We start from the raw sequence: 15,128 nt of genomic DNA, 5'->3' as shown, positions 1-15,128 counted from the left end.
ACCAGTCAATGGGAAACTACAGAACCATACACAAGTCAATGGGAAATGACACAACCATACACCGGTCAATGGAAAAACTATAAAACCATACACAAGTCAATGGGAAACTACAGAACCATACACCAGTCCATGGGAAACTACACAACCATACACAAGTCAATGGGAATTGACACAACCATACACCGGTCAATGGGAATTGACACAACCATACACCGGTCAATGGGAAACAACACAACCATACACAAGTCAATGGGAAACTACACCACCATACACAAGTCAATGGGAAACTACACAACCATACACAAGTCAATGGGAAACTACACAACAATACACCAGTCAATGGGAAACTACACAACCATACACAAGTCAATGGGAAACTACACAACCATACACAAGTCAATGGGAAACTACACAACCATACGCCAGTCAATGGGAAACTACACAACCATACACATGTCAATGGGAAACTAAACAACCATACACATGTCAATGGGAAACTACACAACCATACACATGTCAATGGGAAACTACACAACCATACACCGGTCAATGGGAAACAACACAACCATACACAAGTTGGGAAACTACACAACCATACACATGTCAATGTGAAACTACACAACAATACACCAGTCAATGGGAAACTTCACAACCATACACAAGTCAATGGGAAACTAGACAACCATACACCAGTCTATGGGAAACTACACAACCATACACAAGTCAATGGGAAACTACACAATCATACACAAGTCAATGGGAAACTACACAACCATACACAAGTCAATTGGAAAATACACAACCATACACAAGTCAATGGGAAACTACACAACCATACACATGTCAATGGGAAACTACACAACCATACACAAGTCTATGGGAAACTACACAACAATACACAAGTCAATGGGAAACTACACAACAACACACCAGTCAATGGGAAACTACACAACCATACACATTTCAATGGGAAACTACACAACCATACACAAGTCAATGGGAAACTAGCGCATTTAACGAATTTGCTAAACGAATCGGGCAAAGGCGTGCCCAATCTGCAAATTTGCGCTCTGTTTTGTACAAAGTCTGTACAAAAAATGATGATTCTGATAAACTACGTGCAATCTGAAGATTATGCAAAGTGTAGATTCCATTTTTTGTACACACAAGCTCGATTTGGCAATGCATTTGTTTTTCCGGGTCTGGCCCCAATGCGTGAGAAAATGGTTGCTGTGCGAGTGAGCGTGAGACAGAGCCCAAATGCGTGAGTCTCACGCCTTGGTAGGTATGCCATACACATGTTAATGGGAAACTACCAACCATACACAAGTAAAAGGGAAACTACACAACCACACACGAGTCAAAGGGAAACTACACAACCATACACAAGTCAATAGGAAACTACACAACAATACACCAGTCAATGGGAAACTACACAACCATACACAAGTCAATGGGAACCTACACAACCATACACATGTCAATGGGAAACTACACAACAATACACCAGTCAATGGGAAACTACACAACCATACACAAGTCAATGGGAAACTACACAACCATACACAAGTCAATGGGAAACTACACAACAATACACCAGTCAATGGGAAACTACACAACCATACACATGTCAACGGGAAACTACACAACAATACACCAGTCAATGGGAAACTACACAACCATACACAAGTCAATGGGAAATTACACAACCATACACAAGTCAATGGGAAACTACACAACCATACACAAGTCAAAGGGAAACTACACAACTATACACAAGTCAATGGGAATCTACACAACCATACGCCAGTCAATGGGAAACTACACAACCAAACACATGTCAATGGGAAACTACACAACCATACACCAGTCAATGGGAAACTACACAACCATACACAAGTCAATGGGAAACTACACAACCATACACAAGTCAATGGGAAACTACACAACCATACACAAGTCAATGGGAAACTACACAACCATACACAAGTCAATGGGAAACTACACAACCATACACAAGTCAATGGGAAACTACACAACCATACACAAGTCAATGGGAAACTACACAACCACACACAAGTCAATGGGAAACTACACAACAATACATCAGTCAATGGGAAACTACACAACCATACACATGTCAATGGGAAACTACACAACCATACACAAGTCAATGGGAAACTAGCGCATTTAACGAATTTGCTAAACGAATCGGGCAAAGACATGCCCAATCTGCAAATTTGCGCTCTGTTTTGTACAAAGTCTGTACAAAAAATGATGATTCTGATAAACTACGTGCAATCTGAAGATTATGCAAACATTGTAGATTGCATTTTTTGTACACACAAGCTCGATTTGGCAATGCATTTTTTTTCCCGGTCTGGCCCCAATGCGTGAGAAAATGGTTGCTGTGCGTGTGAGCGTGAGACAGAGCCCAAATGCGTGAGTCTCATGCCTAATGCGTGAGACTTGGTAGGTATGCCATACACATGTCAATGGGAAACTACCAACCATACACAAGTAAACGGGAAACTACACAACCACACACAAGTCAAAGGGAAACTACACAACCATACACCAGTCAATGGGAAACTACACAACCATACACAAGTCAATGGGAAGCTACACAACCATACACAAGTCAATGGGAAACTACACAACCATACACAAGTCAATGTGACACTTCACAACCATACGCCAGTCAATGGGAAACTACACAACCATACACATGTCAATGGGAAACTACACAACCATACACCAGTCAATGGGAAACTACACAACCATACACATGTCAATGGGAAACTACACAACCATACACAAGTCAATGGGAAACTACACAACCATACACAAGTCAATGGGAAACTACACAACCATACACAAGTCAATTGGAAACTACACAACCATACACAAGTCAATAGGACACTTTACAACCATACACATGTCAATGGGAAACTACACAACCATACACAAGTCAATGGGAAACTACACAACCATACACATGTCAATGGGAAACTACACAACAATACACCAGTCAATGGGAAACTACACAACCATACACAAGTCAATGGGAAACTACACAACCATACACAAGTCAATGGGAATTGACACAACCATACACAAGTCAATGGGAAACTACACAACCATACACATGTCAATGGGACACTTCACAACCATACGCCAGTCAATGGGAAACTACACAACCATACACATGTCAATGGGAAACTACACAACCATACACCAGTCAATGGGAAACTACACAACCATACACATGTCAATGGGAAACTACACAACCATACACTAGTCAATGGGAAACTATACAACCATACACATGTCAATGGGAAACTACACAACCATACACAAGTCAATTGGAAACTACACAACCATACACAAGTCAATAGGACACTTTACAACCATACACATGTCAATGGGAAACTACACAACGATACACAAGTCAATGGGAAACTACACAACCATACACAAGTCAAAGGGAAACTACACAACCATACACAAGTCAATGGGAAACTACACAACCATACACAAGTCAATGGGAAACTACACAACCATACACATGTCAATGGGAAACTACACAACAATACACCAGTCAATGGGAAACTACACAACCATACACAAGTCAATGGGAATTGACACAACCATACGCCAGTCAATGGGAAACTACACAACCATACACATGTCAATGGGAAACTACACAACCATACACAAGTCAATGGGAAACTACACAACCATACACAAGTCAATGGGAAACTACACAACCATACACAAGTCAATGGGACACTTCACAACCATACGCAAGTCAATGGGAAACTACACAAACATACACATGTCAATGGGAAACTACACAACCATACACCAGTCAATGGGAAACTACACAACCATACACAAGTCAATGGGAAACTACACAACCATACACAAGTCAATGGGAAACTACACAACCATACACAAGTCAATGGGAAACTACACAACCATACACAAGTCAATGGGAAACTACACAACCATACACAAGTCAATGGGAAACTACACAACCACGCACACGGACGTGGCATGATTGCTAGCAGTAATACGTCATTCTCAATCGCGCCTGTGATTGGCCAATGTTTAGAATGACATGCCCAGATCATGCACGCCCTTATCGGAGTTCCGATAAAGCTGTTACAGACCCATCAAGGCTGTTGTTTGAGCCACGTGTGCGAGGTTGGAAGTAGAAAGACACGACCGTACTCACGACTTCGCTATACTGTTCTCGTGCAGACTGCCAAATTGTGCCGCGCCGGGCCGGGGCACACTACGCCAACAGCCTTGAGTCAAGGCTAATATTCATAAAGCTTTTAGGCATAAAGTATTAATTAGAAAATTTATATGCGAAGCGAAAATAATGATAGGGGCACCAATTGCACAAGTTCATGAAATGTTGGCCTGTAAACAGTTTCTGTGGTAACTGCCTGCCAAGCAAAGCTGTTTGTGCTTATAGGCTTAAAGCCAGTGGACACTATTGAGAAATGTCAAAGACCAGTCTTCTCACTTGCTGTATCTCAACATATGCATACAATAACAAACATGTGAAAATTTGAGCTCGATTGTTCGTCGGAGTTGCGAGATAACTATGAAAGAAAGAAAAAACCACCCTTGTCACATGAAGTTGTGTGCTTTCAGATGCTCGATTTCAGGACCTCAAATTCTAAACTTGAGGTCTCGAAATCAAATTCGTGGAAAATTACTTCTTTCTCGATAACTACTCCACTTCAGAGGGAGCCGTTTCTCACAATGTGTTATACTACCCCACTCTCCCCATTACTCGTTATCAAGTAAGGTTTTATGCTAATAATTATTTTGAGTAATTACCAATAGTGTCCACTGCCTTTAAAGGGTGAATATGCTCTAACAGGCCCATGATGTGTGAGGAGGAATGGTTTGTATAATTATTTCAATCATTGCGGCTAATGAGTTCCCTCCTCCCCGCACCAGCAGCTTCGCTGGGGGTGATTCAACGGGTGTTAATAGCGCGGTTTGCAATGGCACTATAGTCATGTTGAAATGCCACCTCTATCTGTAATCCATGCTAAGTTTTTATTGTTACCTTCATTCACAATCACATCAGATAAACTTATAACGAGCTACAAAATTCTTTGGTTGTAATCATGCAATGTTTAATAGGAGCGACAACTTTTTAAATATTCAATGAAATAATCAGAATGGAACAGCAATAAGACGATATTCACTTGTTTCAAATAGTATTTGAGTCTTAAGAAAGAGTCAAACATTCTCAAAGAGTGGATTTTCATAAATCAGAAGTATTACTCAGTCCGAAATTAATTTTGAATTTGACTCCAAATTTGACTCAAGCTTACAAATCACATGCGCTATTAATATATTCACAAACCATCTTGTCTTTCCGACTTATCAATAATGTTTAACATACAATATCTAAGAAGCAAAACAATATTTTATGTCATTTTTTTTTACTGAAAAGCAAGTTTTCAGATTAATATTTTTTTCAAATAAAAAATCACGTAAATAATTATGAAAAGATTTTAAAATCTATTCATAATATTTTACAATATTTTATTTTTTTATTTTCTCTTGTACTAAACAGCAAACTTTCCGACTTATCAATAAAATTGTCAACATACAGTTTCTAAGAAGCGTAATTAAAATGACGTCATCAAATCTTAAAAGATAAATTACAAATCACTTCCAGCATATCCTAAGTATAAATGTTTATCAAACACCAAGATCTATTCATATTATTTGATGTAATTTTTGTTTGTTTGTACTTGACAGCAGTTCTTTCTAAAGATAAGCTTTATATTCGATTCACATTCAAAAAATACAATTGCTTTATTAGAAAACAGTTATTCTCATAAATGCTAGCTTAATTTAAGGGAAACAACAACAAGGAGTGAATTTATATCAGAACAAAAATTTAATTCTTAATATGACTCAATCTTCCAATTCACCTGCACTGTATTGACAAAAGATCTTGACATCCAGACTTTCGTACATTTTGCAAAATGTGACAAGGTTTTAAGGTTAGATGCACACTCAGGCTATGCAAAATGCAGAGTGGATACATTTCTTACAAACATGGTTTAAAGTAACCGTATTGTAGGTATCAATACCATTGTCCAGAAACTAATTCTAAAAAAGCGTAATTAAAAGTAATGACATTTTCACATTTCAACATTCGAAACTTGAGTCGCTTTCAGCCTGTCCTAAATACAGTTATTTTACCAAACAGTTAGACCTCATATTACTTCAAAAGGAAAATATTTGTATGTACTGGTTATATATTTTATATAATATATAAAAAATTTAACCAGATATACAAAATACATATGTATAATATCAAATATCAAACGGCAACTTTTTTAGAGACAAGCTCTTCTATTCGATTCATAGGCCTACATTCGCTTTAGCTAACACTTATCAATTTCAACAAATGGTTGTAAATTCGACTCCAAAATGAGACTCCGGCTTCTAAATCACATGCACTGTATTCGCAAACAATCTTGTCTTTCCGACTTATCAATAAAATGTTAAACATACAAATTCTAAAAAGCGTAATTAAAATTATATTTAAAAATTTTAAAAGATTAATTCCATATACCATGTATAAATAGATATTTTATTTTACAGCAAGCTTTCCGAAGACAAGTTCTTCTATTTGATTCACATTAAAACAAATCACTTTAGCCCTCTAGTCAATTCTTTTTTTGTTTCTTCTCAATATTCCTGCAGTTAATTACTAGAATCGTAGTTCAAATTTTTTAAAGATAGCCAAGGCTTATTATTTATAAATAAATGCCAAATTTGTGACCCTTTTGGTTATATTTGTACAAGTCCTCATGGGGGGGGGGGGGCACACAATAAACCCCCTAGTTAAACGCCGATAATATTTATGGCGATTATTTTTGTATAATGATAAAATGGACACAATAGCTTTTCAAGGCTTTTATCTGGCTCAGTGCTGATTATTTGCGAAGGCATAAGTTTTCGACATTATCACCATGAAAGATAAATACAGTTTCTCTTTGTGTTTACTAATAAGCGTTTTGTTGGGTAAGTGCTAAATTATTTCATCCTCATTAGCTTCGACAAGTCAACTGTGAAGGGAGAATTAATAATGATCTATAACCAACTAGATGGATTCACCAATGCGTAGGCCTACTATTGACCATCTAGTTTTATTTGGATGTTTCTTATTTTCTACAAACAAAAGCTATAACGAGGTTTCCTCCTACCGCATAATACAGTGTATCGCTTTAGGTGGCTGGGCGGTCCAGTGGCTAAATGGTTAGTAAACATTTGTACGTATAAAGCATACCAGTTTAAATGAAGGGAACAACACATTTATAACTTTAATTCAAATAACTTCTTCAAATTGGGAGAATTGTGTCCGAAATACATTTGTTTAACAAACACATATTTTCCTATTATTTTATGTATATTTGTTTCATTTTTTACTCATAATATAACTGAACAGCCAAATTGTCTAAAGACAAATTCTTTTTATTCGATTCACAATGAAAATACAATCGCTTTGGTAAACATACTTTAGTCATACAAATAATACCAGTTTAAACAAAGGGAAACAACACCAGAACATTTTAATTCAGAAATTCAACTCGCAGGTGAAATATTTGCACTTGCTTAATTGGGGGAACCGTGAGCTAAAATACATTGCGCAGTTTAGGTGCGAATTTATACCAGAACAACAAATAAACACATTCAATACTTTTGAGAAATTCTTAAGACTCAATCTTCCAATTCACATGCACTGTATTTGCAAACTATTTTGACATACAGACTTTCGTACATTATGCAAAATGTGGCATTAGAAGTTTTAAAGTTGGGAACACAATCGGGCTATGCAAAGTGCAGAGTGATACATTTCTTTCAAACATGGTGATGGCCTTTATTGCACGGCCACGACCCTGTAAGGTTTTAAACTGAAGTTTAAGAACGAGTCACTACTCTTTTTTCCCCATTCATAAATGCCTTTTTAGTTAAAAGGCGTATTAAAAGTAAGAAACTCTGTAAAACTTATCCGACGTACTTGAGCTCTGTACGTGTGTTGCATTTTTATGACGGAGACAGTTTTCGGATATGCATTCGTGCGCGTAGTATGCATCTAAACGTATAACCGGTTATAAACAGCTCCAGCTGGCCATTATCAACCGTTTAAACACCCCAACGTGACGCGCTCTCTACCAATAGGAATAGCGAAACTGTCTGAGGTATTTATGAATGTGTGGTAATGACCGGGTTGGTGTCCGGTGTCGCATGCAATTATGTCCTCTATGCAATACTATCTGGAGGACATTATTGCATATGCAATAATGTCCGCCGGACGGTTTTGCACAGAGCTCAAAGGGTCCAGGCTCTGTACAAGCCTAGGCTTTTTCCTGGTGCCCTCCTCTTATCACTCGTTGTTTTTTTTCTTGTATGTTTCATATGGTGGCCCCGAAGGGACATCGCATAACCCAAACGTGTGCGCACATGTATGCAATGTCGTGAAACAAATCGCGAATATATGCGCACACGTATACAATATCGTGAAACAATTCGCGAATATGTGCGCACACGTATGCAATGTCGTGAAACAATTCGCGAATATGTGCGCACACGTATGCAATGTCGTGAAACAAATCGCGAATATGTGCGCACACGTATGCAATCTCGTGAACCAAATCGTGAATATGTGCGCACACGTATGCAATTTCGTGAACCAAATCGTGAATATGTGCGCACACGAGTGCGATTTGTTTTGCAATGTCGTGAATTTTATTGCATACCATGTTGCATACCATTAGGATGATGTCATAGTTGTGGATAATTTGTTACCGATCTAGGGAGTACTGTGGCGCTACAGCAGGCTCCCTCTGTAAAGCATGTGTATACCCAGGAACTTGGCACCAGGCCAAGGACGACCACACGCCTCGCTTGCCTCACAACAAAGACTACTGCTGCAATGACTACCGCTTATCTCACTGTTGGAAAGAAACCCCCCAGATCGTTAGACATTTTATTCAAAGGTATGCAACATGGTATGCAATAAAATTCACGACATCGCAAATAATATTCGCAGACGTGTGCGCACATATTCGCGACTTGTTTCGCGACATTGCATACGTGTGCGCACATATTCGCGAATTGTTTCACGACATTGCATACGTGTGCGCACATATTTGCGAATTGTTTCACGACATTGCATACGTGTGCGCACATATTCGCGAATTGTTTCACGACATTGCATTCGTGTGCGCACATATTTGCGAATTGTTTCACGACATTGCATACGTATGCGCACACGTTTGCGATATGCGATGTCCCTTCAGGGCCACCATAGTTTCATGATTATTTATTGTGATATTTGGAAATAAAAAAAACAAAACAAACAAAACAAAACATGCAATCGTGTCCGCCCGGACGCTGCTGCATAATGCAAATGTGTCCGCCCGGAAACATTTGCATATGCAGTTGTGTCCGCCCCCGTGCAAAACCGTCCTTGCAGTAAATTAAACGCCCTTGGTCGACGGAACACGTTCGCATTTTTTTTTACAAGCTAAGTGCATGTCATGAATGACATGGGAAACGTTCGGCCGTTTGGGTATTCGCTGCAATCATAAAAATACGTGAATATTCATGCTGCACATACGTAGGTTCAGTGCATGCATGCTTACGCACGCACATACATGTACATGTACAGTCATGTACATGTCCACCGGACGGTTCTTACATAGCCCCGGACACGATTGCATATGCAAAAGTATCCGGAGCGGACAGTGTTGCATGGCCAAGTAGCCACCAACCCGGTCATGCACAGTAAACACCAGCCCTCTACACTGTTATTCCACTTCAACGAAACACTGGTAAAACATCAAAATTTAGAATTTTCTTCCGCCTTAGTTTTAAAAATTGATCTACTTTTGACCACAAAATATTTTACTTATTCCATATTTTTGTTCATATCAAATTAATAGCAAAACTTTCTAAATAAGTTATTCTGTTCAACTCTCAACAACTATGTTGTTGAGAGTCGACTTCACACGAAGTTGTGTGCTTTCAGAGCTTGATTTCGTGACCTCAAAATTTTATAATATTATTCTGAGGTCTCGAAATCAAATTCGTGGAAAATTACTTCGAAAACTACGTTCACTTCAGAGGGAGCCGTTTCTCACAATGTGTTATACCATCAACCTTTCCCCCATTACTCGTTACGCAAGTAAGGTTTTATGCTAGGCATAATATTTATTATGAGTAATTACCAATAGTGTCCACTGCCTTTAAAGAGAATTCATGAATAATAAATGGTGATTATGTGGATGCGTGTTTTTGCGATAACGGAACTCCTGTGTTTTTTGTTAGCTGGCAGGATCCTATTTTAAATATTGCTTTCATTGATTTAATCTGAACAAGATTAAAACGAATCATTCGGACGTCATTTTAACGGATTTTCATGCTGCATTTTGAGAGAGAATAATCATATCGCCAACTAATCCACTGAATACCCAAACCGTATGAATTAGGCCCAGTTGGGTAATATTTACCATTTAAGTGAGATGCGAGACTTGCAGGAAACCACCAGGCTCCTTCATGACGTACAGCCATGTTATCTTCCCACTTATCATTGTCGTTATCCATCGTAGAAAAGGGCATTCCGTTGTTCTCTTTAAAAGAGTCACCAGCAGTACTGCTTACATCGTATGCACCAAACTCAAGAGTATAGTTTTCACCAACAATCTTGAAATCTTCATACTTCGCAAATGCCGTTTCAGTATTGTTGTAAAGATCCACCCTAAGCTCCCATGGTCCCTGTGAGCATTCAGACGTTAAAGTCATCAAGTTATCATTACCAAGCCAGAACTCACCAGAAAGATTACCAAAGCCAGACTTGTACTCAGCCCAGGTGCGGTAGAAGTCCACACTGCCGTCCTGCCGTCTCTGAAATACAATCCATCCCCCTCCATCAGTCTCCATGTCACAGTAGACTTCCAGACCATCAGGTAACCCTTCTGGGTAGATTACGTATACATCGCTCCTGGAGTAACCTGCCTCTAATAACTCCATACAACTTTTGTTGTGATGAACAGAACTATCTGGCAAAGAGAAGAGAACTGTGTCCTCATCTGTATCAAAGTAAACACTCCCTTGATCTTCAAGGAAACCTTCAGGATGCAAAGCTCTCGTGTCGTTGTTTAACTCACACAGTTTATTGCATTTGTCGAAGTTGAAAGACTTACAGTTCTCATCAATGTAGCAGTCTCGTCCACATATGACATAATTGGATACAGTTTTCTTGACGAATGTGGAGTTTTTCAGAGCTCTGTTTTCTGCACTGAACATTTGATGATGAAATCCACCACATTGACTGTCAAGACATTCCACCTGGCCACTCAACAGAAGAGCTACATGTATCATCGCCAAACAGGCAACACACTGCGAAACACCCATCTTTTTTTACTCCCAAAATCGTAACCACTGCGATGTTTCTTCAAGCCACAGTTTTAATTGAAAGTTCCAGTGAAAATGCATGAACAGGCCGCGCCGATGTGTTGGGTCTACGAAACCGTTTCGTTCATAGTCAGAGAGAAGATGACGCAGTCTGCCTGTTGCGATAATCAAGTATCTCACATTGCGATGTGTATAACGCCCTGATTGGTCAGCAGACCAAAGCATAGACAAGCTTACGCTCAACACTGATTGGTTGAAACAATTGCTGTAATGAGTAAAACACAAAGTGACGTGCGATTGGTCAGTTTCCTCTTGACACCAGTGACACAACTTTCTCTGATTGGTTGCTGAGCTGACTTTGTTGCGTGCCTAAAGGAGTCATCTGTGACGTGCATGGAGTTTTAATATCAATATCAGACATTGGATGGCAAGATGAACAAAACCTTCCAATCCAAACTTACTTCACCCGCTTGATTGAGCCAAACTTGTGGAGTTGGTGTGTCGTCAAGTGATGTTTGTTGTAGAATAGCTTGATTTAAAGCAGGGTTTAAAGGAATTGTAAAATGTTTCATAGTTGAGAAAATAGAATTAGCTGTTGCAAACAACTTACCAACCAAATGGACCGAGAGTATAAATGCAAAAAATAGTTAATGGCCTGACGTTTCGACCCTAGCAGAGTCTTTCTCGAATGCTAAATGACAACACTACAAACATGAACAGGTAACTAAGTGAAACATAAGCAGTGAAGTGGAAATACATGAATGGGGTTAGAAAGCATACACAAAATACATGAATGGGGTTAGAAAGCATACATAAAAAAGCATTTTATGTATGCTTTCTAACCCCATTCATGTATTTCCAATTCACTGTTTATGTTTCACTTAGTTACCTGTTCATGTTTGTTGTGTTGTCATTTAGCCTTCGAGAAAGACTCTGCTAGGGTCGAAACGTCAGGCCATTAACTTTTTTTTGCATGTTTCATAGTTATCTAAAAAATAGATTGTTTACACTTGGATTCAGAAAACTTCCTTTTACGAATTGTGACTTCCCCCTCCCCGCATTTTCGCGAAACTGTCCATCTTATTCGATGACATTAGAACAGGGTGACAAGTATAAGTTGCTCTTCGCCAAGCATCCTTTCAATCTAACAATCGATGTGTTTTTCTCTTTTGGCTCCATATCTTTTCTTGAGTCAAAATCCCCAACCGCTTTATCTCAGGTAATTATGAGATGATGTGAAAACCGTCCATCACTTGCGATTGGATAAACATTCTCAAATTGACTTAGCCTTATCATAGCGTCAATGAAAGGAAGTGGAGAGCAAGTAATATGCGTTGGTAAAGACTGGAAATACCCCCAGCCGTGTTGATGATAAATTATTAAATATTAAAACCTAATACGAAATTGTTTGTTTGTATGAGATGATATATTAATTTAGCTATCTTGCTTTTGACTTGGCACCCATGTTATTTTTGACGATACAATATTGTTTTCATGATTCAGAGCAACTTGAATATGTTCATGTACAATGTTTGCCCGTGATATTTTTCTTCTCTAATCTTGTTTTCTTCCTTTTAAAACAAATGTACTTTTCCACAAAAAAAGACACAGAAATGATCTATTAGTCTGTCCCATTATTTGGTTTAAGAATTAAATAAAATGAATCTATTGTCTTTGTCCCCTTTGTTTCAAAATACAAATTATTACAAAAACTATTTAAAGACACTGGACACTATAAGTAATTGTCAAAGACCAGTCTTCTCACTTGGTGTATCTCAACATATGCATAAAATAACAAACCTGTGAAAATTTGAGCTCAATCGGTCGTCGAAGATGCGAGATTATAATGAAAGAAAAAAACACCCTTGTCACACGAAGTTGTGTGCTTTCAGATGCTCGATTTCGAGACCTCAAATTCTAAATCTGAGGTCTCGAAATCAAATCCGTGGAAAATTACTTCTTTCTCGAAAACTACGTCAATTCAGAGGAAGCTGTTTCTCACAATGTTTTATACTATCAACCTCTCCCCATTACTCGTAATCAAGAAAGGTTTTATGATACTAATTATTTTGAGTAATTACCAATAGTGTCCACTGCCTTAAAATATCAAAGTATACGAACATGATTGTAATGACTTGATTATGCGTGGAGTATGCGTTTGATTTACGCCCATCTGAGCTGAAACTCGGTCAATTCAAAATGGCGCTTTTCTTCCTACCTTTATACGTGGTAAATATTTTCAATGAGATGCCTTTAAAATTTGTTCACAATGCAGCTAAAACAGGTTGATGCGTTCTATCTAAAACAGTATAACCCCATTGATACAACCACGTCAGCACAACACATTACATACAACGCAGAAGCTATCGTGTATGTGAAGGTAACTGGATGTGCACCCATTGAGACCCGACAGTAAAGCCACAAAATCACTCGCTGTTCAAATGAATGGTAATCAATTTAACTATTGCCCATACAGTATATCGCACTTCGTTACGTGAAACAATCCGGTGGCAGTTGACGGTAATCCACGGGCCACTATTGACCCATTTGGGTTATAATTACCATTTAAGTGAGATTATTAATGACTCTTAATATTGCTTTCGTTGATTTAATCTGATACGATTAAAACGAAACATTCAGAGGTTATTTTGACGGATTTTCATGCTGCATTTTGAGAGTGAATACCCAGATCGCCAACTATTACACTTGATACCGTTGCCGTCTAAATTAGGACCAGCTGGGTAATATTTACCATTTAGGTGAGATGCAGGATTTCCAGGAAACCACCAGGCTCCTTCATAGCTTTCAGCACAATTACCGTAACACTCATCATTGTCATTATCCATCGTAGAAAAGGGCATTCCGTTGTTCCAATAAAGACAGTCACCAGCAGTACTGCTTGCATCGTATGCGCCAAACTCAAGGGTGTACTTTTCACCAACAATCTTGAAATCTTCATACTTCGCAAATGCCATTTCATTATTGTCGTAAAGATCCACCCTTAGCTCCCATGGTCCCTGTGAGTCATCAGAAGTTAAAGTCATCAAGTTATCATTGCCAAGCCAGAACTCACCAGAAAGATCACCAAAGCCAGACTTGTACTCAGCCCAGGTGCGGTAGAAGTCCACACTGCCGTCCTGCCGTCTCTGAAATACAATCCATCCCCCTCCATCAGTCTCCATGTCACAGTAGACTTCCAGACCATCAGGTAACCCTTCTGGGTAGATTACGTATACATTGCTCTTGGAGTAACATGCCTCTAACAACTCCTTACAACTTTTGTAGTGATGCACAGAACTATCCGGCAAAGAGAAGAGAACTGTGTCCTCATCTGTATCAAAGTAAACACTCCCTTGATCTTCAAGGAAATCTTCAGGATGCAAAGCTCTCGTACCGTTGTTTAACTCACACAGTTTATTGCATTTGTCGAAGTTGAAAGACTTACAGTTCTTATCAATGTAGCAGTCCCGTCCACATATGACATGATTGGATACAGTTTTCTTCATGAATGTGGAGTGTTTCAGAGCTCTGTTTTCTGCACTGAACATTTGATGATTAAATCCGCCACAATGTCTGTCAAGACATTCCACCTGGCCACTCAACAGAAGAGCTACATGTATCATCGCCACGAAACAGGCAGCACGAACTGAAACCCACAT

General features: G+C 38.8%; 2 protein-coding genes across 2 annotated transcripts; both read right to left on the bottom strand.

Annotated features, from left to right (window-relative positions):
* Positions 1-10,461: 10,461 nt before the first annotated feature.
* Positions 10,462-11,469, bottom strand: LOC139944423 (ficolin-2-like). The gene has a single exon (XM_071941438.1). It carries the CDS (start codon positions 11,467-11,469, stop codon positions 10,462-10,464), a length of 1,008 nt encoding a protein of 335 aa, XP_071797539.1.
* Positions 11,470-14,105: 2,636 nt separating this feature from the next.
* Positions 14,106-15,128, bottom strand: LOC139944176 (ficolin-2-like). The gene has a single exon (XM_071941142.1). The coding sequence runs from the start codon at positions 15,126-15,128 to the stop codon at positions 14,106-14,108; it is 1,023 nt and encodes a 340-aa protein (XP_071797243.1).

The sequence above is a fragment of the Asterias amurensis genome, chromosome 11 (genome assembly GCF_032118995.1).
Source record: "Asterias amurensis chromosome 11, ASM3211899v1".
In the NCBI taxonomy this organism is placed as follows: domain Eukaryota; kingdom Metazoa; phylum Echinodermata; class Asteroidea; order Forcipulatida; family Asteriidae; genus Asterias; species Asterias amurensis.
This window is presented reverse-complemented; position numbering and strand designations above follow the sequence as displayed.

Bases quoted from the DNA above. Each gene is read 5' to 3' on its own strand.
- LOC139944423 (XM_071941438.1), bottom strand. From the start codon at position 11,469: ATGGGTGTTTCGCAGTGTGTTGCCTGTTTGGCGATGATACATGTAGCT.
- LOC139944176 (XM_071941142.1), bottom strand. From the start codon at position 15,128: ATGTGGGTTTCAGTTCGTGCTGCCTGTTTCGTGGCGATGATACATGTA.